This window comes from Takifugu flavidus, chromosome 1, assembly GCF_003711565.1.
Source record: "Takifugu flavidus isolate HTHZ2018 chromosome 1, ASM371156v2, whole genome shotgun sequence".
NCBI lineage: Eukaryota > Metazoa > Chordata > Actinopteri > Tetraodontiformes > Tetraodontidae > Takifugu > Takifugu flavidus.
Window position 1 is genome coordinate 24,609,630 of NC_079520.1, and position 23,561 is coordinate 24,633,190.

At 41.7% G+C, this 23,561-nt stretch overlaps 4 protein-coding genes across 5 annotated transcripts; 2 read left to right on the forward strand and 2 right to left on the reverse strand.

The window, feature by feature from the left end:
* Positions 1-156: 156 nt before the first annotated feature.
* rgrb (retinal G protein coupled receptor b) lies at positions 157-3,855 on the reverse strand. The gene is made up of 8 exons (XM_057041508.1): positions 3,710-3,855; positions 3,442-3,583; positions 2,682-2,838; positions 2,176-2,297; positions 1,613-1,766; positions 1,199-1,316; positions 856-969; positions 157-549 (listed from the first exon to the last, which is right to left on the reverse strand). The coding sequence occupies exons 2-8, from the start codon at positions 3,515-3,517 to the stop codon at positions 409-411; spliced, it is 882 nt and encodes a 293-aa protein (XP_056897488.1). The 5' UTR covers positions 3,518-3,583; positions 3,710-3,855; the 3' UTR covers positions 157-408.
* Positions 3,856-5,699: 1,844 nt separating this feature from the next.
* lrit1b (leucine-rich repeat, immunoglobulin-like and transmembrane domains 1b) lies at positions 5,700-9,026 on the forward strand. Its single transcript, XM_057050693.1, has 4 exons — positions 5,700-5,995; positions 6,321-6,784; positions 7,025-7,330; positions 7,428-9,026. Exons 1-4 carry the CDS (start codon positions 5,874-5,876, stop codon positions 8,483-8,485), a joined length of 1,950 nt encoding a protein of 649 aa, XP_056906673.1. The 5' UTR covers positions 5,700-5,873; the 3' UTR covers positions 8,486-9,026.
* A 493-nt stretch (positions 9,027-9,519) lies between these two features.
* On the forward strand, positions 9,520-12,716 carry LOC130535565 (leucine-rich repeat, immunoglobulin-like domain and transmembrane domain-containing protein 2). The gene is made up of 3 exons (XM_057050701.1): positions 9,520-9,820; positions 10,005-10,786; positions 11,138-12,716. The coding sequence occupies exons 1-3, from the start codon at positions 9,711-9,713 to the stop codon at positions 11,923-11,925; spliced, it is 1,680 nt and encodes a 559-aa protein (XP_056906681.1). The 5' UTR covers positions 9,520-9,710; the 3' UTR covers positions 11,926-12,716.
* Positions 12,717-12,848: 132 nt separating this feature from the next.
* Positions 12,849-23,286, reverse strand: LOC130529755 (cadherin-related family member 1). Of its 2 annotated transcripts, none has more exons than XM_057040301.1 (17): positions 21,657-23,286; positions 21,204-21,299; positions 20,802-20,947; positions 20,679-20,729; positions 20,430-20,519; positions 20,235-20,321; positions 19,424-19,540; positions 19,157-19,300; positions 18,979-19,057; positions 18,803-18,903; positions 18,510-18,713; positions 18,122-18,274; positions 17,779-17,943; positions 17,396-17,463; positions 16,358-16,586; positions 15,877-16,131; positions 12,849-14,623 (listed from the first exon to the last, which is right to left on the reverse strand). In XM_057040301.1, the coding sequence occupies exons 1-17, from the start codon at positions 21,715-21,717 to the stop codon at positions 14,081-14,083; spliced, it is 2,589 nt and encodes an 862-aa protein (XP_056896281.1). In that variant the 5' UTR covers positions 21,718-23,286; the 3' UTR covers positions 12,849-14,080. The 2 variants fall into 2 exon arrangements, with proteins under 2 accessions (XP_056896281.1, XP_056896291.1); XM_057040311.1 differs by lacking the exon at positions 12,849-14,623 and adding an exon at positions 14,630-15,321.
* Between the last annotated feature and the right edge of the window lie 275 nt (positions 23,287-23,561).

Genomic DNA, 23,561 nt, shown 5'->3' on the forward strand with positions numbered 1-23,561 from the left:
ACACAACTAATTAATCTGCTTAGGAACGGCAAGAGATGGCAGGTGATGCCAGGGCACCCTACAGTTCTGGCCAGGAGTCGAAATAGGTTTTCTATATCTGCTCAGTTCATCATGATGAAGGAGCACTGATCTGGCAGACAAACAAGAGAGCAGCAGTAACCCAGTAATGTGTTTATTGTGAGGGGTCTAGCATGGACTCCGAAACAGAGCTGGAAAAAGACCAATTTCTTAACAGCTTAATGACTTATAATGTAGTGTAAAGACAAACAAATCAAAAAGATGGCGACTCCAAATGTAAAGCTACTTTGCATGTGTGTAAAAGTCACTGCAGACGGATGTTTACCAGGCCACCCTTCGGAAGTCAAACCTATCCTAATAAATCTTTTGCCTCCTCAGTCGGGTTTCTTTTTACTTTGACTTCTTTAGAACCGGATCAACAATCTTGTGCCCGGTGAGGAAGTGCCACACGCCACTGCGGTAGAACTCATTTCCAAACGTGTAGAGGAGGGAGTTAAAGATGGGGTTGGTCTTCGCTATAACTGGCAGCATCTTTGGGCAGAAAAACAGATTAATTTACCACCAAATAAATCCATATGAATAAAGAAGGTTGGATTCTTTTCTCAAGTATTTCTATGAAATCAGAATTTCAGATGTTTTCTTTCTCTTTTTGGGATAATACATTTAAAATAAAAGTGTACATTTTCAGTCCATAAAGCTCAACCTTTGTGTGTGTGTGATATAACAGATCATCACATCACTCGGTGTAACAGAAACCCTAAAATAAATGTAAATATTCCCTATAATTGCCCAGAAGTTTTCAAAAGTAACGAGATTCATAATGCAACCAATATTTACCATTCTTAGTTTTGGAGATACCACTTTCACGTTCTCGAAGCAGGCGTAGATGCACATGAGGACGTATGGACCCCAGCACATCAGCAACACCCTCAGGGGCATACTGGTGTTAAACTACCAAAAAAGGGGCAGAATTTAAGAATGTATCATTGAAAAATAAAAAAAATCATCTTCAATTATTTGCACCAATTTGGCAAATGGACACTTCGTCTTTATTTACTATTGTAAATAAGCCAAAATACTCAAGAGTCAATGCCATCGGACATCATAACCAAATCAATACTTTAAAATAATCTAATCAAGTTCAATTTCATTTAACAAAGAAATGATTCAGTAAATGTACCCGGTGCTGATGGACCTTCTTGAAGTGTTTGTGGATGGAATCGTAACACGAAAACATGGTGAGAGCAGGGAATAACAGGTAAAGCAGCACCAGAGCGAGCATGTAGGTCACATAGTCCCTGTTGAGACCAGATAAAAGGGGAAAAATTATTAAATTGAAGGTGCCACGTGTATTCAGTGGGTCCTTGCTGTCAGGTGGGAAGTAAGGCAATAAAGCCATGAACCACTCGGCGCTGTGCACACTGCTTGAATGAGGGTTTGATGTAAGTAAAATGACAATCAGATGAGATTAACCTCCTGCTGGCTGGAAGTGACGAGCCAGAATGAGAGCAAACCGTCAGGATGCGTTCAGGGTCAGTGTCATGACTATGCTGTCAAAACTGTTGTTGTTTTTACTTCTGAAATGACAGGCTACCTGTCCCCACGGGTGTAGTCCAGAGTGCAACAAGTCCTCATAGGCTCAAAGTCATAGACACCCCATCCCATGAGAGGAACAGCAGCCCAGAAGATGGAAAGAATCCAGATGATGCCGGACATGGTCAGAGTGGTACTCCAGAAGAGCTTCTGTCCTGGATCACAAGGCAAATCCTCTCAGTAAAAGATGAGTGGGCATTTGTTAGATTTGTATTTCAATATTTATAGTTTTGTTTAAATCAGTTGCAGTCAACGTAGTTGAGTATAGTCAATTTAAAATAAATCACTTGCGATAATAGATTTAGCCGCTAGGGGCAGCACATCGACCCTTTAAATACGTAAGCCGTTAAGCTGCCCCCTAGCGGCCAAAGCTAATTTAACATATATAGCCAGTACAGTGTTGCAGAGGTTCTATTTCAACACTATGAATGTAGCCATAGGTTTGAAAATAACAAAATCTTTAAATTGGGATCCTAATAATGTTTACAAATGTATTGGGATTTTTAATTAACCTGGCACGGTTCCACATTTTACAGACCAGTAATAGCTTCATAGTTCACTCACTGGTGCAGTACTGGTGATATCTGTCCCAGGCAATTGTAGCCATGAAACTGATGGATGCCAGGACAGCTATCATCCCCTGAAAAGCGTGATAGTTACATCCCTCTTGACCAAAGGGCCAATATCTAGAAAAGACAACAAAACCCAGCTCACACTAGAGAAACACCTCCAATATGAATGTGCAGTAGTTACAAAAAAAGCTATTAAGTAACGTGTGCCTTGTATTTAACTTGAATTGTAGTACAGTACTAAAGTGAGTGCAAATCTGGCCCTGCCCTCAGGTTAGAAACCACCAGAGTACATTTAAATATTGCACATGACACAAAATTGTGAATTAAATTATTTGAATGTTGGATAGCTTTCATCAGGTTTTCCTGAATAAAATGCATTGTCCTCTGGATTATGAACCCCAGAGGCTTACTAAGTATTTACCTATTGGCCAATTTCAAACACTGTTTAATACCACCACCATGTTATAAATACAAAAAAAAAACTCTACAGTTGGATACCGGAGGTAGCTGGCGTATGCAGCAATGAGGCCGTTAACATTCAAGCTGATGTCGGCCAAAGCGAGATTGAACACAAAGAAGTTACTGGGATTCCTCATCTCCTTCACAGAGAGGAATGACACGATGCTAATGGCATTGAGGAAGAACCCAAGCACGCCTGCAGGAGGGGGAAGCAAAATGTTAATGCCCAGAATCACAAGATCATCCAAACTGAAGCATCATACTAATCAAATCATAAATAACGAGAGGAAAGTACACATTAAGTGATGTTTTAATCGTTTTAATATAGTTTCTTTCTTGTTCTATTGTGTATCCTTTGTTTTTCCTATGGCCTCCAAGGAGACTTCTTAATAACAGTCCAACTTTAACAAGATATTCCGCTAGAGGTTGCATCCAAGACTCATGTCTTCCTCTGATTTATGACGTCAGACGTCGGTGTAAGTAACGCCCCCAGCACCAATATTTTTTTTACTAAAATAGCGTAATCACAACATGCAACCTTTTGAATTAATGAGGTAGCATTTATGAGACCATTTTGATTAATCGATTGCGGTTTGCACGTATAAACATGCACAGTGGCTTTCACATGGTTGCACTTTTCTACATGTTGTCACATTGATGATTTATCTTTTGATGCGTCTATATTAGTGCACCTTGTGCACCTTTTCATCTTTTATGCGTTTCTGACCTAATCCAAATACTTCCAGGGTGGCCAATTACTTTAATCTTTGCACAAACATTTCTTCCGGTGCCCACTTACCCCCGACCAGAAGCGCTGTGCCGAATGTAAACATGTCAAAGTCCGTGAATCCCTCCGGTAAAGTATAGGCTGCCATGCTGAAAATGCACAACTTTGCACCAAGAGAAATGTCTAGATCCCTGTTGTCCGCAATCCCCAGAGCCTACAACCAAAGAAAAGACGCTTTATAAAGGATCTTTCACGTGAAAAAGCATAAAGCGACTAATCTGCATAAAGCTCTTTTGCAATCCCTCGAAGAATTTCCTAACAAGCAGACTTTCAAACCTGCCTCAGACTCGGTCTTTGCGCTTTTTATGCGCAACTTTGAGTTTCTGTAGTGCTCAGGCCGAACTTGCAGATGTTTAGAAACCACTTGAGAACTTTCCTCTCTCCCCCACACTTTTCACGTCGAAATGATAACAATGAGAGAGGGGACACATGGGAAATGGTGTTTTTAACCAGAGTATTACAGACAAGGACTTTCCCCTAAATTGGTTTAATCTGAATATCTGTAAAACATTTACAGACACTAAAAAGAAGGAATAAAGCTATTCATAAGGGTATAATTTGTAGCAAATGATTGTTTAGTACAGTCACACCAGAATTTTAATAAACAACACTTAATATTTCTCTGCTTTTGCAATGTCTGTATTGTCACTTCCTGTTACAATGTTCCTTTGTCATAAATGTGTTTGTTTTATCTGGGCCTGATTCCAACTGAGATTATAATAAAGTCAGACTTTGGACTGAGACACATGACTTGAATTTGCTTTTTGGTTTATAAATACATTTACTCAGCAGTAATTTAGTCCAAATCTATCTATTGACTATGGTGGTCATGACAATTGCCACTGTTTTCCAATCTCCTGTCTGGATTCACTTATGTGTCTTTATTGCTGACCACAACAACTACTAAAAAAGAATACATTTAAAAGTGACCCTTGTCTCCTTTAGAAGCCTAAAGGTTTGGAAAATGTACCATTTGGACGGAGTGATTGCACCACTAATCTATCCACAGATTACCACAACCTCATTAACTGTGAAGTAATGATGTGTCCCAATGGACTTGTTAATAGCATTTTCTCAAACTGCCCATACTGACCAACGCAGATGCCAGTTTTGTCACGGCGAAAAAGCACCACAGCATTAAAACGTATCGCCCCATCTGACAGTTTACTGACCCAAATGCGGAACAGAGATGTTTTGGAGCATCTGAGTTGTTTTGGGGCATATTTGAGCATCATAAGCTTAAATATAAACACATCTTCGAGATGAAAACTGCAGATTGTTGTGATTTGAATGATTCTTGTTATTAGTTTGATAGCCTGGAGTTAACAGTCAACGAAAATCCATGTGGTTTTCCAACCAAGCCAAGGTTTCTTTGTTGACAAGAAGACACCACATGAGAGGAGGAGTAAATGCTACAGTTGAATAAATCCAACCTGTGACAAGAAGAACATAAAATGTCCTTCAGCTACTTGGGATTTTGGCCAGTGCTATTTCTGTCAGGACACATGTTGGTGAATGCTTCAAAACTCCCAAGGCTGTAACAAAATTACATAAAAGTGTTTCACACGCACAAAAAAGTACTAAACACCTATAATAGCAAAATGTCACATTTTAAAATATACATACTAAATCACTTAAGGTTTTAGGTTAAAAAAAAATTAAAATTAAAATTAAGGTCGCGTATCAGAAAGTCACTCTACACTGCCACCTAGCGGATAGTGTTGTAGATAGTGGTCTGACAAGTAGATAAGATGTTACGATTTTTAATTTAAATTCTGCTTTTACAAAATATCAGTGATTCAGAGAATTGTTTATTTGTTCAATAGCAACATAAGGATTTAAGCATTATATTTATTTTATTTATTTCTGATTTATTGATATATAATTCCATCCATACAATTTATATATGGATATTTCTTTACAACTATTTCTTTACAAGTTTTGACCACATTATATGGATTAATGTAACTTTTGAGATATTCCAGACAGCATTTTTTGATAGCTTTAGTAGTTGGAGTGTTCTATAGGTGTCATCTATTTTGACTGTGTTTCTACAGCCTCTCCAAATGATGATTAGCTACATTCTTTCTGTCTACCTGCAGCTTTTGCATTAGTTACAGGCTCCCAAAATAGTTGCTTCTATAATTAACTGTTCCATTGACAGTTAGAAACCCTGTTCCCAGAATGAAAGAGAAAACTGCATCCCATCAGCACCAAGAAAGCAGTGTCCTAATCGTGTCAATGAAAATAACCCAAGTCACTAATCCCTGCCTGCCTATCCCCGTTTTATCTCAGCATTCAGACCAGTCGGAGCAGTGTGGAGCTGTGAGCATGCACACCACCAAGATGCATCAGAAGCCCCATTTGACGGAGCTCTAGCACCTGTTTTTCCTGACTTGTAGTTTAGCTACATAGTGTTTAGTGGCTCACAGAAGGAAGTAAACATGAGCCCACATTTTGCTGCGGCTTTTTCTTTGGCTTTCGTGTTTCTTCCTCTCCTGTGCAGTTCGTGTCCTGCACAGTGCAGTTGCTTCTTTCACAAACTAAGCGATGGATCCAAAGCAAGGTAGATACGGCATTTTCCTACTTGCTGTGATAATGGTTATTGTTATTTTGAATGTTCTCAGTATCTTCTCAACATGTAAAATAGCTTTACTGCAGCTTTCTTCCGTTCAGTCACTGTGTATAGAGGATTAACTTGGAGCTGCTTTTTAATCTCCTTTACTTGTTACTGAACAATAGGTTTGTATTCCCGTTATTGTTTTTATCATTTGGAAGTAAATGAGCCGTTTAAAATCTCAAATGGGGACTGATAAGATTTTTTAATTACGGTCCTACTTTTATCCCAGCTTGATTGTGCACATGTCATGGGCGCTTTATTGTTTTTGCAGGAGTGTACTGTGTAACGACCCAGAGATCTCTGTGATTCCTCCAAATTTCCCAACGGACACGTCGAAGCTGCGCATAGAAAAGACAGCGATCACGCGGATTTCGCCAAACAACTTCCACTACCTCAGCAGCCTGGAATTTCTCTGGATGTCATTCAATTCCCTCTCCTCTCTGAATGTTGAAAGTTTTCAGGGTCTTTACAACCTGAATGAACTCAGGCTGGATGGCAACGCCCTCACCTCCTTTCCCTGGGAGTCTCTGACCGACATGCCAAATCTGAGGCTCCTCGATTTACACAACAACAAAATCTCAAACATCCCAGCCGAAGCCACCGTGTACATTAAGAACATCACCTATCTGGACCTATCGAGCAACACTCTGACAACCATTCCAAGTGAGGTCCTTTCGATGTGGTTGAGTGTGAAGCCAGTTGCACCAGACTCCGATTCCTCCAAACTTATTCTCGGTGAGGACAAACCTGTGACACTGGCAGACACATATTCTTTAATCGGCCTTACATGCTGACATTTTGACACCTGACGCATTTAGGTTGGGGATCAGGCTAATTATAGATATTGTATGCCAAGTTAATTCAAGCTAATTCACAGTCAGACTGTGGGTTTAAAATGGACTGTCTTACGTAAGCTTTAACGTAAAGGATGTTCCAAACAGGTCTGCATTTTTAAATATTTGATTTCCCCATCAGGTCTCCATGACAACCCATGGCTGTGCGACTGCCGGCTGTACGATCTGGTCCAGTTCCAGAAATCGCCATCGTCCTCTGTGGCTCTGATCGACACCCGGTTGAAGTGCGCCGATCCAGAGAGCCTATCAGGAGTCCAATTCGCCGAAGCGGAGCTGCAGAGGTGCCAGGGGCCCCGGGTGCACACAGCTGTTGCCCGTGTGCGAAGCTCGCTCGGCAACAATGTCCTGCTGCGCTGCGGCACCGTTGGCGTGCCCATTCCTGAGCTGTCCTGGAGCCGTGCCGATGGCAAAAAATTGAACGGCACCAGTGAGTTCCGAAGAAGCAATTCCAGCATCTATGCATTTGTTCAGTTATCCGCGACATTTAGGAATAACTATTTCTCTCTTTGGGGTTTGCTTTTCAGTTCAGGAGGAGATTTCAAAGGAGGGCATCATCTGGTCAATTCTGAGCGTCCCTGCAGTCTCCTACAGGGATTCTGGGAAATACATGTGCAAGGCAACCAATTTTGTTGGAACTGCGGATGCCATCATCTCTTTGGTGATTACAGATTCCTTTCGTTCAGAGGAAGGAGGTGGCGGCATTTCTAAGAGGACTAGAGGGAAGAAATCTGGAGGGATCGGAAGGGCAGCATATCAAGAGAAACTGATCGCCAGATACGTTCCTCCGCCAACCGCCCCCGCCGCCCAGCCCATCATTGAGCCTCTCAATGGCAAAGGCGTAACTGGGAAGTATGAGATTGAGAGCTACAGCGTCTCAGATGAGTCTTCCCAGGGAAGAGCCAAGCCGTCCAAACCGACGGCCATTGGGGGCGAAGCTCTGAGCAACCTGGCAGCCAACGCCTCATCCCTTCAGCAAGCTCCAGAAAAGAGGGTGGTGCGTTCGGTAAAGGTGATTGGAGACACTGATCACACCGTGTCCCTGAACTGGCGGGCCCCTACAGCCACAAACATGACAGAATTCAGTGTTCTATATGCCATATTCGGCGAGAGGGACATGCGCCGGGTCAATGTCGGGTCTGGAAAGAACCGGATTACCATCGATGGCCTCATGCCAAAAACAAAGTACATTGCTTGTGTTTGCGTCAAAGGCCTGATCCCAAAAAAGGAGCAGTGTGTAATCTTCTCAACAGATGAGGCAGCCAGTGCTAGTGGCACTCAGAAGCTCATTAATGTGGTGGTGATAACGGTTGCGTGCGTGATCGCTGTCCCCCTGACACTGATCGTGTGCTGTGGGGCAATAAAGAAGCGCTGTCAAAAGCTGCTGGGTCAGCAGTCCAAGGAAATACAGGACTCGTATGTAACATTTGAGACCCTGGGCCCGAACTCCAAAGCCAAAGGGATGGAGGGCGAATATCTGACCAGGCTCAATCCCGACGAATCCAACCGACTCCTTTCAGCGAGGTCCAGCGTTGACTCACAGGCCACAGCGAGGACCGAGGGACCACCCGAGTACTTCTGTTGAAACCAAACGTACATGGAGACACAATCCTTGGAGGATGCACTTTGATTTCTCACAGTTTGTGACATGAATGAGCAAACTGCTGTGCTCAAGAGACTCTGATTGGTGGCCGAGGGATCTTAGGAGAACACTGGCTATATCAAATTGTTTTACAGCCTTGAGAATAAAACCCACCGTTCATTTGGTGGATGGCAATAAAGGGAAAATACACAAATATCTATCTATATATATATATGTGTGTGTGTGTGTGTAAATGTGTAAGAGATTTTTTTTCTTATTCAGCACCTTCGCCCAGGTCAGTTTTTTTTATTTGTATTTCAAGGTATAAAATTTTGCATTGTGTCTGTTCGAGTCTTTAGAGATGAACCAGCAGTTTTTAGTCTGTTCTGCATGTCAGCCTGATGTTACCGTGCCGGGTTTACTGTTGTGTCAAACACCTGAGTTACAGTAGGCCTACATTTATAATGTATACATAATTGTGACCTCAAATATGTGTTAACTGTATGAATGTACAGTATATAAATAAACATTTTTTTTATATTCATATGCTGCCTGACCTTTTCTGCTCTCTCGATAGAAATTTTACAGTTCGTTGGACGTTGCTAACACTAAAGTACTTCTCTTTAGTTGGACAACCAGCTATTTCTCTCTCGGATTCTCACTACTGATGTTCTTAATAAAGATCAGTTGATTGATTGCGAGATTTAGGACTAATTAACACCAGCTGCAGGACTACGTCTGCAAAACTGTAAATATTCAAAGAAAATGCTTGTCGGTTTCACACCGATTTGCCATTTAACAACCTGAGACGACCAGTGTTCAGACTATTGAGGTCAGATTATAGTCCCCTTCAGACATCTGCCTCTCTGCTGCAGCCCTCCCTCTCTGTTCTGCTAAGCCTAACCGCCTCCGGTCCACTTAATGCAGATGGCCCTCCTGTTACATGTGGGTCTGTGTTTCGGCGGGAGACAAATACTTCAAATCAGAGCGATGAAAACAGTGTACAAATCCAATCAAACACCAGAAAATGAATTTCGATTGGTGTTGCGTTGTCCGGGGCGATAGTGCGTTCTAGCCAGAGGTGATCACCGTCATAAATACACCGAACCTGTGTGTCCGACTTGTCTTAAGTGTTACGTCAAGCCAGATTAAGGTAATAGGCTTTCTTCCATGCGTCTCTGAGCTGGTACTTCAATCACAGGCCCATTTCTCAAGCTCCTCCAGGAACATGGACATGTTATACGTGGCATCACAAATCGCTGTGTTACTTTATGTTTTCAGGCCCACATCATCGACTTGCCTGATTGGTTGCACCTGCACAGATGACAGTTTGGGAAGGTAAGTGGCCGTAAAAACTAATATTGGTAAAACTAAATTAGGTTTTCTGCGGGGTTCTTTAAAAATGCTTTCGTCATATTGTTTCAAAACTAACTGACACCTTTTATATTATCGGAAGATCAGCACCATCCAGATGTAGGTGCTTTAGTAAGCAACACTTGTGTAATCACATCTCTTTTTCTAGGTCATTGCTATGCATGGAAACCTCCATGGGGCGAATCCCAGAGGAGATTCCCCGAGATTTCACGAAAATTCGAATAGAGAACTGCCACCTGACTGAGCTGCCGCGGGGATCTTTCTCTAAGGTTGGTGCCTTGGAGTACCTCTGGCTGAATTTTAATGAGATCACCGTGATGAACATCAAAAGTCTGGAGGGGCTGACCAACCTCACTGAGCTGAGGTTGCAAGGGAACAAGCTAACCTCGGTACCGTGGACGGTGTTTCAGGACACACCGAAACTCAAGATTCTGGACCTGAAACACAATCGACTCGATGTGTTGCCCGAGCATGCCCTGAGACACCTGCCCGCACTGACGTATTTAGATTTATCCTTCAACCAACTCAGTGTCATAACAAAAGATGTTTTTATTAGTTGGCCTCTTTACCAAATAAAAGAGAAGCAATGGGGGAAAGAAGGGTTGGTCTCCAACGTGGTCCTGGCACTGCACGACAACCCCTGGATGTGCGACTGTCGCCTCAAAGGCTTTGTGGAATTCATCCGGACAGTCACCCCTCCCATCATTCTAATGAACTCCTATTTGATGTGCTCAGGCCCCGCCTCCCTAGCTGGCAAGTTTTTCCACGAGATCCAGCTAAAAACATGCATGAATCCGGCGGTCTCTGCACCAGAGACTAACATCACTTTACCTCTCGGCGCAAATGCAACACTCAGATGCTTAGTCAAGGCCAGACCAAGCCCAACCATTCACTGGATGTACAGTCAGAAGATTATAAGAGGATTCACTGGTAAGTTGTTGTGTTTTTTTTTATATATTACTGCAATCCATTAAAATCTTAACCGGCTCTAGGAATACTTAGAGTGGTTTATGTTGAACTTTCGGACTGCATTCATTTGTCAGTAACCCATCCTGCAGGATGAAGTAACACTGAGGTCTAAAGTTTAAGAGTATTCAGGGGTTATCAACCTCCCAAAATTTGGGTTACTATCTATCTTTGGCCTGACACTGGACCTTAAATTGCACCCAAAGCTGCATAAGCCAATTAGTAGTTCACCAGCTATAAAGGACACTTTACTGTCAACAGAAGTTCCCATTAAACTGAATTTAAAAGCAAATGTTTCCTTTCATATCTTTGCAGCTACAGAGACTCAAATAAACGAGGAGACCATCGTATCTCATCTGGTGATCCCCTCTCTTCATCTGTCAGACCGAGGGCTCTACACCTGCAGGGCCAACAACTTTATCGGGAACTCCTCTGTCAGTATCGCAGTTAACATCAGCTCCTACAATTCGTCTTTCCCTCTCCCTCTGCCGGGGCCCATCTTGTCTCCCGACGAGAACGCCTTTATTGACATCCGCATAGCAAAGCAGACGGTCTACGGTATCACCCTCGAGTGGCGCGCGGCAACAGAAAACCCAGCAGAAACCTGGTTCACGATCCACTTCGGCAAATACGATTCCCCCAAAAAGGAGATGATCTACATCGGCCCTGGAATCAACAGCTACTCTGTCAGCAACCTTCTTCCGGTCACCAAGTACGAGGTGTGCATCTCTTTGAAGAACCACCCACCACGGGAAGGCCAGTGCATCGTGTTTATGACAGGAAGTGACATCAGCGAGCTGGAGCAAAGAGAGAGACTCATTCACATCATAGTTATAGTGTGTGCTATGGTGTTAGCGGTGCCTGCCGGCATGTATGCCTGCACAACCGAGGTCAGGGTTGGCTGCTTAGAGCGCTGCGTGGATCTGTGCAAGAAGCACGGGACGCAGGCTCACAACCTGCGGGGAACTGACAGGCAGGGAACATTCGACAGCTTGCAGGCAGCCAGCGATGAGGGCCTGTGCAGAGACTCAGAGGAGAAGCTAAAAACCGAGAGGAAGCCTGATGATAGGAACAAAGGAGGAACTGCAGCACAATTGTACTAGAAATGCACATTTGTAACACTTATGGGGTTAAATATTGAGATTTATATTAAACAATAACTGCACTATCAATCTTTGTATTGTTATAATTGTATATAAAGATACATAAGAATGCAAAAAAATTGGACACCATCTCTTTGCAACATAAAACCAATTAGATTTCTGTTGATCATCATCAAAATGAATCTGCCTACGAGCTGAGGAATCTGAACCAGAGCTCTGTCCCGCCCGTGATGACTGATGACTGTGTATACAGTTATACTGGTGGAAATTTATGCTTTATGGAATGCAATTGTGGATTTGTAAAGGCCCAGCGCTGAAGGATTTCTAACCATTTGTTCTAAGACATCAGAATATCACATTTTGTGTTATATAATATTCTTAGGAACCTAATGACTGTGTTTGGCCAAAGAGCAGCATTTTGATATAAACCGCTTTGCCGAGGCAAAAATAAATACTTTTTTTTAAAGGTGGGAAATGCAGTTGTGGTTGTGCACTTGATGCAACCTGTCTTCTCACCACTAGGTGCAGACAAATCTTACACACTTGGCCTGTAGAATTTTCTTAAGATTGTTGACTCTATAACTCTTCTCATTCTGTAAGTTTATTTGGAGATGCCTTTCTTCATGAACCGTGTACAAACCTGTTAAATACGTTTTGATGTATTTTTTTAAAATGTTTTGATCATTAATCACTGAGAATTTGTAATTATGTTATACTGTACTTCTTAATGTTAAACATTAATATACTGTTAATAATGTGTATTTCATGTACATTAAACTCATTCTAATCCACTTTTGAAGGGAAAACATGTCTATCCTTTGTTGTTTTCACTTGACTGTTCCTAGAATTACAGACCTTCAGTGTAATGAATTGATGTTCAGGGTGGATTAAAAGACAAAGACAAATACTAAGACACAATCTGATCCTTTTTTGGACAATAATTCAGAGGATTTATTACATAAGCTGTGTTTTCCTGTGCACTTATACGTACATACACTCACTAAGCAGATTAATGTGATTTTCAGTGAGAATCCCAGTCAGCAGATATATCCATTCAAAAACAGCTCAGAACCACCATCTCTGCATTATATTTACATCCAGACGGAGGTGTCGATTTCAATTGAAATTAAGTCAGTTTAAAAAAAACATCATAACATCATTTTTTTATAATATACATCTTTTTCTTTGATTTGAAATTCTGCTGTTAGTCTGTCAAAAAGGATCCAAACAGAATAAATTAAACAGCTGCCAAAGAGAGAAAATTACACAAGAAAGCAATTATTTTCAAATATTTATTTAAAATAATGACAATACAAAGACAGTACAAATATATTACTTCGATGGACCAGATAAGTATGATTTCTAGATACACTCATACTACAGCATCAAAGGACTCCAACGTTTTTTGCCTACATTAGAAGGCATTTAAGAGTAACATGTAAAGTTACTTAATGTGGATTTAAAATGTCTGACAAATGTTCTACCCTACAATTTTTCACGCAAGATATATACAGAGCGACCTAAATGTTGCTTAAAAATGTTGATATTGCCTATTTTTAAAATGTATTTACTTTTATTTGCTGTTCCAAGATGCAACCATGGAATGGTGAAGTCTTGTTACATACATGCACAAAATAATGAAAATAATACAGTGCTGTACATTTAAAATAGAGACATTGTAATCATATAAAAGCATTTGCTACTATAAAACACTGAAATAAAAAGCAACTATTATTACTGAAACCTACAGTGGCACATGGAACTCATAAAAAAGAGCAACTTCTCTGCTTTGAAGGTGCTGATGTTACACAACAAAACGTATGAACACAAGTGTCCTTTAGCACTTTATAAGGACCCACGTTGTCTTTTATTCTCCTAGATCCTGTCTTTCAGCTGCACTTTCCAGTGAGCTGGATGAAATGTTTCTTACAATTAGGATGAGCTACTCATGTTGGCATTGAGGTGAGTGACCTTACACCTTTGACTCTTCTTGCAGGCCAGATAAAAATGCTGTGGAGCCTGTTAGTTTAGTAGCATAACAATTGTGTAAGACCATCATTCACAGGTGATGAAAGGCTGGCTAAGCCGAATTGATCACCTCCTGTGGTTCAGGTGATAACTTTATCAACATCGGATGACTTTTGTTGTACGTGCACTAGTAATAACCTTGGTTGTTCTCATTGATTTTCTGCTCCAGCTTCAGCTTCAGCTCTGACACTAAAGCAGAGCTGATATTTCCCTCCTTACGCCGGCTGGATTTAGCTTTCTTGGAGCCTCTGGAGACCAACGCGCCGGATATTGTCGGAACGGCACGCTGCCATTCGCTGATGCGGGTGTTAGAAGGCGGCGGAGGAGGCAGACAAGGAGCACTGGGGGGTGGAGGTTTGGGGCGGGGGCTGCCGCTGCTCTGCTGCAGGCCCAACTCTGGGTTGTCAATAAGGAACTTGTCTGCAGGATTACTGAATTTGATGATGGGCATCCTGAAGGTCCAGGGCTGCTGGTCCTTGGGTCGCCTCTTAATGATGCGACGGACTGGCGCTATCCTGTTTGACTTTGCGTTGCGCATGTAAATGGCTGTGGAGATGAAAACTGTCACCCCTACCAATACGCTAATGATACCAATGACCATGCCTAAAGCTTTCATAGGATTGTCCCTACTTCTCAGTAAAAAAGCTGCCATAGGCCCCTTGAGAGGAGTCTGTAAAAGAGCAAAAGTAAAATGATTTGAATCGAGTACAGGGGGCTGAAACCAAGTGCTAGCGTAGCATTTGTATTAAGCTTGCATGCAGCAGATGGAGGTGCAAAGCACTGACAGAGGCAACCCAGGCAAGAACTCTACCAGCGTGTGAAACCTCACACCCAGTCATCCAACCTCTCATGTACTATAGGACTGCTAATAAAAAGGTAACTAGGCAAAACTAGTTGTTGAGAATGCATCTGGCAGTGCTGTGCAGAAGGATTGATAAGAAATATGATGTTCATGGCAACAGAATGAAATGTTCAGGAGGAAATGGAGACTGAATGACCAAATTATTTGGGCAGCTAAATATCCTCAATCTTGTTTAACAAAGATAACAAACTTTAAATCTGTTGTTAATAGAAAAGTGCGCTCATGGTCTCCTTTACAGACAATAGACCCATAAAAATATACTTACTTTTTAAATGAAGCAGTTATCAGAACTGCATGTCAAATATGTCTCACTTTGTTCTCCGGATTACTTTTATATAGTTACTTTCAGGGTTGATTCGGGACTTTTTCACTGCATTGCAGTACAGGATAGTGGATATGCAGATTGTTAGTAAAATTAGGGATATGACAATGCTGAAAAAAATCCCAAAAACAGTCAGCGGACGCTTGCTGAGGCCCATGAAGTATGAAATGACTCGACCTTTGACCTGAAATGCACGATTCACAACACAGAAACATTGAAAAACATAAAGTCATCTCATCTTGCAGCATGACAGGGCAAAATCCTGGTGAAAACATTAAGCTTTTTTTTTTTAAATGTATGGAGTGATTGGAGCGAAAAGTTAAGGATAATTCTGTTGTTCATTTCTGTTAAGGTGCTAAACAAATATAATTGTATTATTAAATAAGCAGGAGAAAGGGACCTACGTCTATTCTTCACACAGAAACTGATTTGGGGGGTTTTAAAAATATTTTTCAGGTCAGGTCAACAACTAGAAGGCAAACAACCAAAATCAGCACTATTAGTTCACTCTGCCCTGCAAATTCCTTTTTAATAGAAAATGTAAAACATAAAATGAAGTCACTGTTGACTCTAATCAGCAGAATTATCCTTTAGAAAGCGGCAAAGGAAATGTGTCTGAAATGAGGATGCAGAATTAGTTGCTGCGTAGCTGTAATGTTACAAGGCTCCTAACTGGCTTTAGGCTCAGGCGCGGCATAAAAAGCGCTGCCACGATGCTGTGAAGGAAATCAGGTCTTACCGCCTCGGTGATATCGATGTTGACCACAGCGGTTGTGCTGAAGGATGGCGAGCCCCTGTCCCTGGCTTGGACCACCAGAGACCACCTGCATTCTTTCTCCTTGGTGATGTTCTGCACTATCTCCATGGACTTGATGAATGGCTTTAGCATGATTTCTCCAGTGTCGGTGTTGATCTCGAAGGCGTTGTCGGGATCTGCCGTCATGATGGAGTATTCGATGACGTTGTTTGGAGACTCTGCGTCCTCATCCACTGCCTATTGACAGTCGATGGAACAACAACAAAAATTGGATGCCTGTCCCAGTGACCTCACAAACATACTGAATTTAATCAGAATAATGCAACATTTTGAGAAAAGCTGCCCTTTTTTTTCAAATAAATAACAGTAAAAGTCAAGAAAAGCTTTTTGAAATCTTTAATTTTGTCCCTTTAACTGACATTCATCAGTTCTGGACTTCATGAATCGGCGTCACACCATTTACCTCTACTTTGACAGGAGCGCCGATGATCATGGTCTTTTCCAGGAGGTCTTCATTGAACTCCGGAGGGTGGTCGTTCATGTCGAGAACGGTGATGAAGACCTCCGCCAAGCTGTACTTCCCCTCCGAGTCTTCAGCCTTGATGTAAAAGTTGTACTTGGACCTGACCTCGGCGTCCAGGCTGGTCCAGGGCTGGGTCGTGATGAGCCCCGATGACGGGTGGATGTGAAACCTGCAGCGTCAGAACACTTCAGACGTGAGTCACGCCGCTGTCGCCACAGATGTCCTCAAACACTCTTAAAATAAGGTGTTTCTTTATACTGATAAAGTTGCGACTCTGAACGTGACTCATCCAAGTTATCTATTCTTAAAATGCTTCTGGTACTTCAATAATCAGAATAGTTAACAAACAGAAGAGGTAATGATATTCGGGATGTTTGTTAAGCAAGCAATGCTATAACTGTTGTAATTTCATCACAACACTTTTAGATTAATCAGGAAGCCTTAACATCCATGTGTTCCAGCTCAGCTTTGGGCTTCTTGCCATTCTACAGATATCTTTTTCTGCTTTTCACTGTGAAATTTCACAAGTTGTTTTGAAACTGATAACTTTCACGCAATTAACTCAGGTTGCCGCCTGGCGACGAGCATAAATTCGCACTGAATGCTGCCTTGTTTTTAAAGCTCCCATCTCTGCGCCTCCAGCTGTCACATTGCATGTTAATTGGCTCTGCCTATGTGAGATGGGCCAGGATGTCTATTTTTAATGCTCTGATCCAATTAGGAGATTAGCCGGCATCTTGCTGCCGTTTAGAGGGAGCTGTAAGTGCAGCAGAAGGGCCAATCAGACTACTTTCCTGCCTGCTGCTTCCACCAAGGAGGTAAAAATATCTGCTGCTGGGTTAGGAACCCATGCCACAATTACTCAGGAACAGGAAAACAAACATAATAATGTGGAATAATTAAATAATGTGTTTTATATAGGTCCATATTCCATCAAACAAAACCAAAAATGGCTGTAATAAAAGGATTCTGACTCACAAATCGGATCCTGATCCATAAATCGTGTATTTGACTTCACCCCAAGGTCCCGAATCTGGATCATTTGCCTGGATTAGAGAGAGAGAGATGGATGGATGGATGGATGGATGGATGGATGGATGGATGGATGGATGGATGGATGGATGGATGGATGGATGGATGGATGGATGGATGGATAGATAGATAGATAGATAGATAGATAGATAGATAGATAGATAGATAGATAGATAGATAGATAGATAGATAGATAGATAGATACTCAAGCTCACGCTCATGTTTTAGATTAATTTAGACAAGCATTCCTGATCATGTGACTTCCTGCTGGTGGATTGATGATCACATAATCTCTTCTGCGGGGCTAAATTTTGCCCAGGCGCGCTCACCATTACAGACACAACGCTGGAGCCTCCGGGAGAGTTCTCGGGGATCCTGCCGATGTAATACTCCGACGTGAATTTTGGGACGTTGTCATTCGTGTCCTTTAGGTTGATGACAATGTCAGCGGTGGCGCTGAACCTCTCTGGGGTGTCGATCTCGACTGCGAGCAGCTGTTGAGGCAAATCAACAAAAACTAATGCACTTCTAATATTTGGCAGCTGTAGTGGGGTAAATGTGGTGACTCCCTTTGGTATAGTGATGTCAGGAATCAGAAAATAAAGACAGCCCTGTCACAGCTGTACGATAAATGTTGTAATTTCCCAAACTGTTTCTTATTTAAAGAAAGACCTTAAAAGAGAGAGTCGGTCCCTTCTCGTAGTCGATGCCAGCTGCGTCTTCCACGATGATCGTCACCTGCGCTTCGTTGAGCACCGTCTGAGGAACCACTCGCAGCACTCGACTCGGCCCCACGAGTCTCAGTTTGAACTTGGCATTCGCACCCTGGACAGAAGAGAAGAAACAACAGATTACAAAAGCTGTAAATGACTTTGGTCTTGGGGGAACTTTTTAAAGACGTTCTATCAACAGAATTTTCTGTGAGCAGAAAAGCAGGAAAGCCACCATCTTTCCCCACATTCATTAATTAATACGTCACTTAAAACTGAATATCTTGGTAGAACATTCGAGTGTCTGTTGAACCAATCTCTACTGAGGGAAACAGGTAAGGGAAGTCCACCTGATCCGAGTCATTGACGGTGATCTTAAAGCCTCTGAGGATCTCCCCTGCTGGAGGATGCTCGTGCATGGTGACCTCAAACTTGTTCTGTGGCCCGTTCTCGCCGTAGAAGGTGGGAGGATGGTTATTGAGGTCCACCACACGGACCGTGACTGTCGTAACGGCGTATGCCTGCAGCTGGTCATTTAGTCCAATTTCGGAAGCCTTGGTTTAAATAATAACATATTATTAGTACTATATTAGATGGGGAGGAAGCTCAAATATATGGTATAATACAAAACATTTGTTTTCACCTTGACTTTAATTTCATACAGTTCTTTTCGCAGCAGGGTCGGGTATGTGGTCACGGTGATGCATCCGCTGGTGCCGTTTATGTCAAACACACCGTCGCTCCCTGAAAGGTGATAGATCATCAGAACAGCTAACAGGTGCATGTAATGTAATAAAGAGGCTGTAGTTCTGCTCTCACCATCCAAAATGGAATAAAATATTGGATTAGGATTGCCTTGATCTCCGTCTCTTGCAAGCACGGTGAATATTTCAGAGCCCTGAAAGAGTAAAAACAAACACGCATCATTTATCTTTTCGTCAATTCACATGATGAGGGGCCCCATTGATGGTTAGTATTGAATAAGAAGAGGACTTACAGGAACTGAGACTTCATAGATGTAGCCAAAGTAGGGGGTCCCTATGAAAGATGGAGGCATGTCCTGGGCATCAATAACATTGATGGTTATGGTTGCAGTGGAGGACAAAACCTGATGCCGCCCTTTGTATTTGCCACCTCCATCCTGAGAAACCAACAGCCCACATTTCAGACTGATTATTATTGTTTTATATTTAGAAATACAGTACATTACATCAGCAATGTGTCGTGCTACGAGCATCCAAGGCGAATGGAAACTGCTTCCTACCTTTGCCACCACTGTCACAAAGTGGGTGGGAGTGGTCTCGTAATCCAAAGTCTCACCAGGTTTGATTCTCAGGATCCCGCTGTGCCCATCAATGGTAAACTTGGAAAACGGGGAGGGCTGTTGATGTTTAAAAGCACATAGTTAACAGGGAACAAAATCAATTAGGGTCATTTTATACATGGCTCTCATTTTTCATAACTCAACCTGCTTCATTTAACCCCTTTTTATCGTTGTAGTTTCACTCACATGAGCAAATCCTGTGATCTGGGCTGTTGGTCTAGGCCAAATCTATGCCCATATTACGCCGTCAGTGCCTTGCTCAAATGTAATTAAAATTTAATCCAGTAAAGTAACACCCTTCCCAAACTGCATTCTGGTATGAGATTAATCTGCACCATGTCCCCTATCCTCCCTCCATATGGCAGCACTGCTCAAACTCTTGTTTTACTCCATATCTGACCTTCATAATAAGCCAGTGACTGCACAGGAAACAGATCCTAAAGTAAAACATTTATATGTTGAAATAAATGCTTGTTCCAGCCAAGTATTTGTGGGAATAAAGTTGATACACATGTTGGGAGTCTGTTAGCAGCTTCAGTAAGTAGTTTCCATGTAAACTATTAACAGCTCTGTATGTGATTTAAAAGCAGAAAATAAAACTTAAAACAAAAAAGTAAATTTCTTGTATAATTGATAAGTGATCAAAGGGAGGCTTTGCTTTATTACAGGTGCCAAAAGATTATAAATCAACTTTAGAATTTCCAGGTTCACAGCTGTGCATCGTCTGCATAAAATCGCATTGCAGGATTACCTGTAAAATATAAGAGACGCTGCCCCCTGATCCCATGTCCTTGTCCACTGCTTGGACACGGTAGATGCTACTTTCTGCAGCCGCGTCCTAGCGAAGTGTCAAGAGAATTTATGGACGGTGAGGATTTCCAGTTTTTTTTTAAATTATTATTACAATGTGTCACGTAAGATAAGATAAGATCAAGATGTCCTCTACCTCTGATACGTCAACAATGAATGGCAAGTTTTGAAACTTAGGTGCCTCATCGTTGGCATCAGTGACAAGGACTCTCACAGTCTCAACAACCTAAAAGCAGCCGAACAACAAACATATTTACAAATTTGAATACATCATAATTTTTGATATTAACTTTTCACAACAGCCTGCATGAAGTTTACAACCCTATGGCAGAAACTCTTAAAGAAATGTATTATGAATCATGGTTGATAAAACAGTAGAACTTACTTTATTGCGACCGTCTGTTATGCTCACAAGGACTGAGATTTCATCCTGTATCTACAAAGGAATAGGCAACATTTAACTTGCTGTAAATAAAATATAAATTCGAAAAAAGCAATATAAGTTTACCTCTCTATCAAGCTCCTGAACCAAATTCACATTTCCTGATTTGGAATCCACTCTAAAGTATTCCTTGGAGCCCTTTTCAAACATCAGACCGTAACGTACAGGGTCCCCCTCTGGATCGGTGCCGTTCAGGACGTACACATGTGTCCCTGACAGCAACAACAGAAGCAGAATGTCTCCTAACTCTGCGTGAATGCCCCATAATGAGGTTAGATGAGTCACGGCCGTTGTTGTTTTCTTTCAGTAAGTCTTCGCACATGTCACAGTCCAAAAGGTATTATAGTGATTAACTGGAGCTCCAACACTCGTGTGATCGTTTTCATTATCACCTCCAAGTGTGTAAAAAAATATAAAAATAAAGACCAAAACCAAATATGTAACTGGAACCCTAAACCTGACACTTACCTACTGCTGTGTCTTCAGAAATGCTAAACAAGGCCATATTCCCATTTTTGCTGCCAGGTCCATTATCATAGAAATATGGAGCATAGTCCGATTGTCCTTAATGGGAAAAATAATGTTTGAGAAGAAGAGGAATTAAAACATTAAAAAGGTCCAATGGAAAAGGTCCTAAAAATGACAGCATATTTGACTGGATTTTGTTCAAATTTAAGGAGAAATTTTAATACAATGCAAGAGACAAATGAGCACTCATGTGATATAAAAGCAGCAATTTAAAAGCAGAGAGGCATGGAAATTTGATGGAAAGCTTCAAACACAAGACAAACATATACACATTGAGGAGAGGCTACGCTAAGATGGGCATGCCCTCTGTTTGTGAGAGGATTAACGAGATAAGAGGAAGGCGAGAAGTCTTAACCATGCAAATAAGCAAATAAATAAATCACAGAGCCTCACCTAAGGTATTGTGAATCAGGAGGAGACACAGTAAAGCTTGAGATGACTGTTCTTTCTTCATCCTGGTGGGGAGGTAAGGCTTGGCTGGCTCATGTGGAAGGCTTGACGGGGAAAAAGCCAGCAGCGATAGCCTGTCGAAAGCTTCTGGAGGCGTCTCGGCAGCTCAGGAGGCTGGGATAGAGTCTCAGGCGCTAATCCAGTGACGCATCCCTTCACTCCACAGACATCTCCAACCAAATCCACATGCGGAAGGGTAGGTTTCACACGGTACAGTGTGAACATCACACCTCTGCATCTGATGATGACAACCATCTGAAGCGTTGTAACAACACAAGACTTTATGATTATTTCAGCCTTTAACAGAAATGGCTCTCTTCCCCAAGAATGATGATTACTTGTGTTTATGCACGTATTTTCGTTTAGCTGCTGTCATGTTGATTTTGACAGCATTTGTAAGTTTTGCAGGTCTGCGTGAGTTTCCTGACTGGCTACAACAATCCTCACTCACACACGTGGACCAGTGATGCACATCAGACGCTTTATCCAGCCTCTACAATCCACTTGAGCTGTGTAGCCTGTCAATCACACACAGCACGGCTTCAACTCACATTCAGCATGGGATTTTTCCCCCCAAGCAATTGTTCTTAAACCATAATTTTTTGACCCCCCCCCAAAAGGAAGGGCAGTGTGGGAGTTCACTTCCTGTGCAGAGGTGCTTGTACTCTGAGGTGTGGAGTCGCGCACCGTCTTTATTTACAAGGGCAAAAATAGCATATGACGCGATGATGATGTGTTCATACATCTTTATGTCTGTAGCCAATAATAAATGTTCAAATCAAGGACAAGTTTAAAAGGCTAACAACTTGAAATATTATTATAATTATTATATATTAGTAGTAGTAGTATATGCACAGGAAGCTGAAATATTGCGACAACTGCAATAAATGTAAACATGTCTTATAGTAAATTATATGGGGGTAATGAAATAATTAGTTGTTCATGTTAGGAAATTAACACTTCTGAAGTGTTCAACCATATGCTGGTATAGGAAGAGGTTAAAAATGAATCATTGTTTGGCACCTGCACTATAACAATTATTAACTGCTTTATTGACATTTAAACTTCGACGTACATCAACACTTTAACAGATCGGATAATTTAGAGAAAAATAAAGGCGTGATACACAACATGCAGCTGTGTGAGCAGAATTTAGATACAAGTCTTGTTGTTTAGGTGGAGAATGCCTCTTGCAGAATTATTTTCATAGATTATTATCAAAGGTAGAGTGTTTTTGACATTTAAAATCATTTGTAGGAGGTGCAGTATCTGTTGTACTGAGCTTTGACAGCTAACAACTTTCATTAATATGGAAGAAAATATCCTTTTTTGTGCAGTATTATTTAAGAAAAAGAAAAAGCAAAATTGTGATGATGCAGGCAAACATGGCAATGTTGAATAAAGACCGTAAATATCATGTCATGACTCAAAGACTTTTATCGGCAGCGAGGACAGATGGCCACACCCGCCCTCGTGCATTATTGCCCTCTAACCCTCCCATCTGCGGAGGTCACAAAGCATGCGAATAAATGTCTTTAAAATGAACATGTAGTGAGATTAAAACACTGCCTGGCAGCTGTGTGACCCACGTGTGCGTGCTTTAATGAAGCACCTGCGCTTTTACAGATGTTAGCATCTGTTGAAGTGCCCTGGTTTGAAGGTTTAATTTTAGAGGCGAAGCCAGATGGTGGACAAGAGGATTACTGTGCTAAGCTTTTGTCATCAGCTACAACACACTGATGGTTAGTTAGGAAATACGAGGTGGACCCCCACTGGTCTCTGATGGTCTGGGCAGATCGGCTGAAACATTGAAAATCTCACTTACAAACTGAAATCAAATTAGGAAAA

What these genes read in the sequence shown, in the direction of transcription:
- rgrb (XM_057041508.1), bottom strand. Translation starts at nt 3,517, where the DNA reads ATGGCAGCCTATACTTTACCGGAGGGATTCACGGACTTTGACATGTTT. An exon ending in GACTACACCCGTGGGGACAG is followed by an intron (nt 1,317 to 1,612) that starts GTAGCCTGTCAT and finishes TGGTCTCAACAG; the next exon opens with GGACTATGTGACCTACATGC. An exon ending in TATCTCCAAAACTAAGAATG is followed by an intron (nt 550 to 855) that starts GTAAATATTGGT and finishes TTCTGCCCAAAG; the next exon opens with ATGCTGCCAGTTATAGCGAA.
- lrit1b (XM_057050693.1), top strand. Translation starts at nt 5,874, where the DNA reads ATGAGCCCACATTTTGCTGCGGCTTTTTCTTTGGCTTTCGTGTTTCTT. An exon ending in TTCCTCCAAACTTATTCTCG is followed by an intron (nt 6,785 to 7,024) that starts GTGAGGACAAAC and finishes TTTCCCCATCAG; the next exon opens with GTCTCCATGACAACCCATGG. An exon ending in CAAAAAATTGAACGGCACCA is followed by an intron (nt 7,331 to 7,427) that starts GTGAGTTCCGAA and finishes TTTGCTTTTCAG; the next exon opens with TTCAGGAGGAGATTTCAAAG.
- LOC130535565 (XM_057050701.1), top strand. Translation starts at nt 9,711, where the DNA reads ATGGACATGTTATACGTGGCATCACAAATCGCTGTGTTACTTTATGTT. An exon ending in ACAGATGACAGTTTGGGAAG is followed by an intron (nt 9,821 to 10,004) that starts GTAAGTGGCCGT and finishes CTCTTTTTCTAG; the next exon opens with GTCATTGCTATGCATGGAAA. An exon ending in GATTATAAGAGGATTCACTG is followed by an intron (nt 10,787 to 11,137) that starts GTAAGTTGTTGT and finishes ATATCTTTGCAG; the next exon opens with CTACAGAGACTCAAATAAAC.
- LOC130529755 (XM_057040301.1), bottom strand. Translation starts at nt 21,717, where the DNA reads ATGAAGAAAGAACAGTCATCTCAAGCTTTACTGTGTCTCCTCCTGATT. An exon ending in TTCAGGAGCTTGATAGAGAG is followed by an intron (nt 20,730 to 20,801) that starts GTAAACTTATAT and finishes ATTCCTTTGTAG; the next exon opens with ATACAGGATGAAATCTCAGT. An exon ending in TATGGATCAGGATCCGATTT is followed by an intron (nt 16,587 to 17,395) that starts GTGAGTCAGAAT and finishes CTGACGCTGCAG; the next exon opens with GTTTCACATCCACCCGTCAT.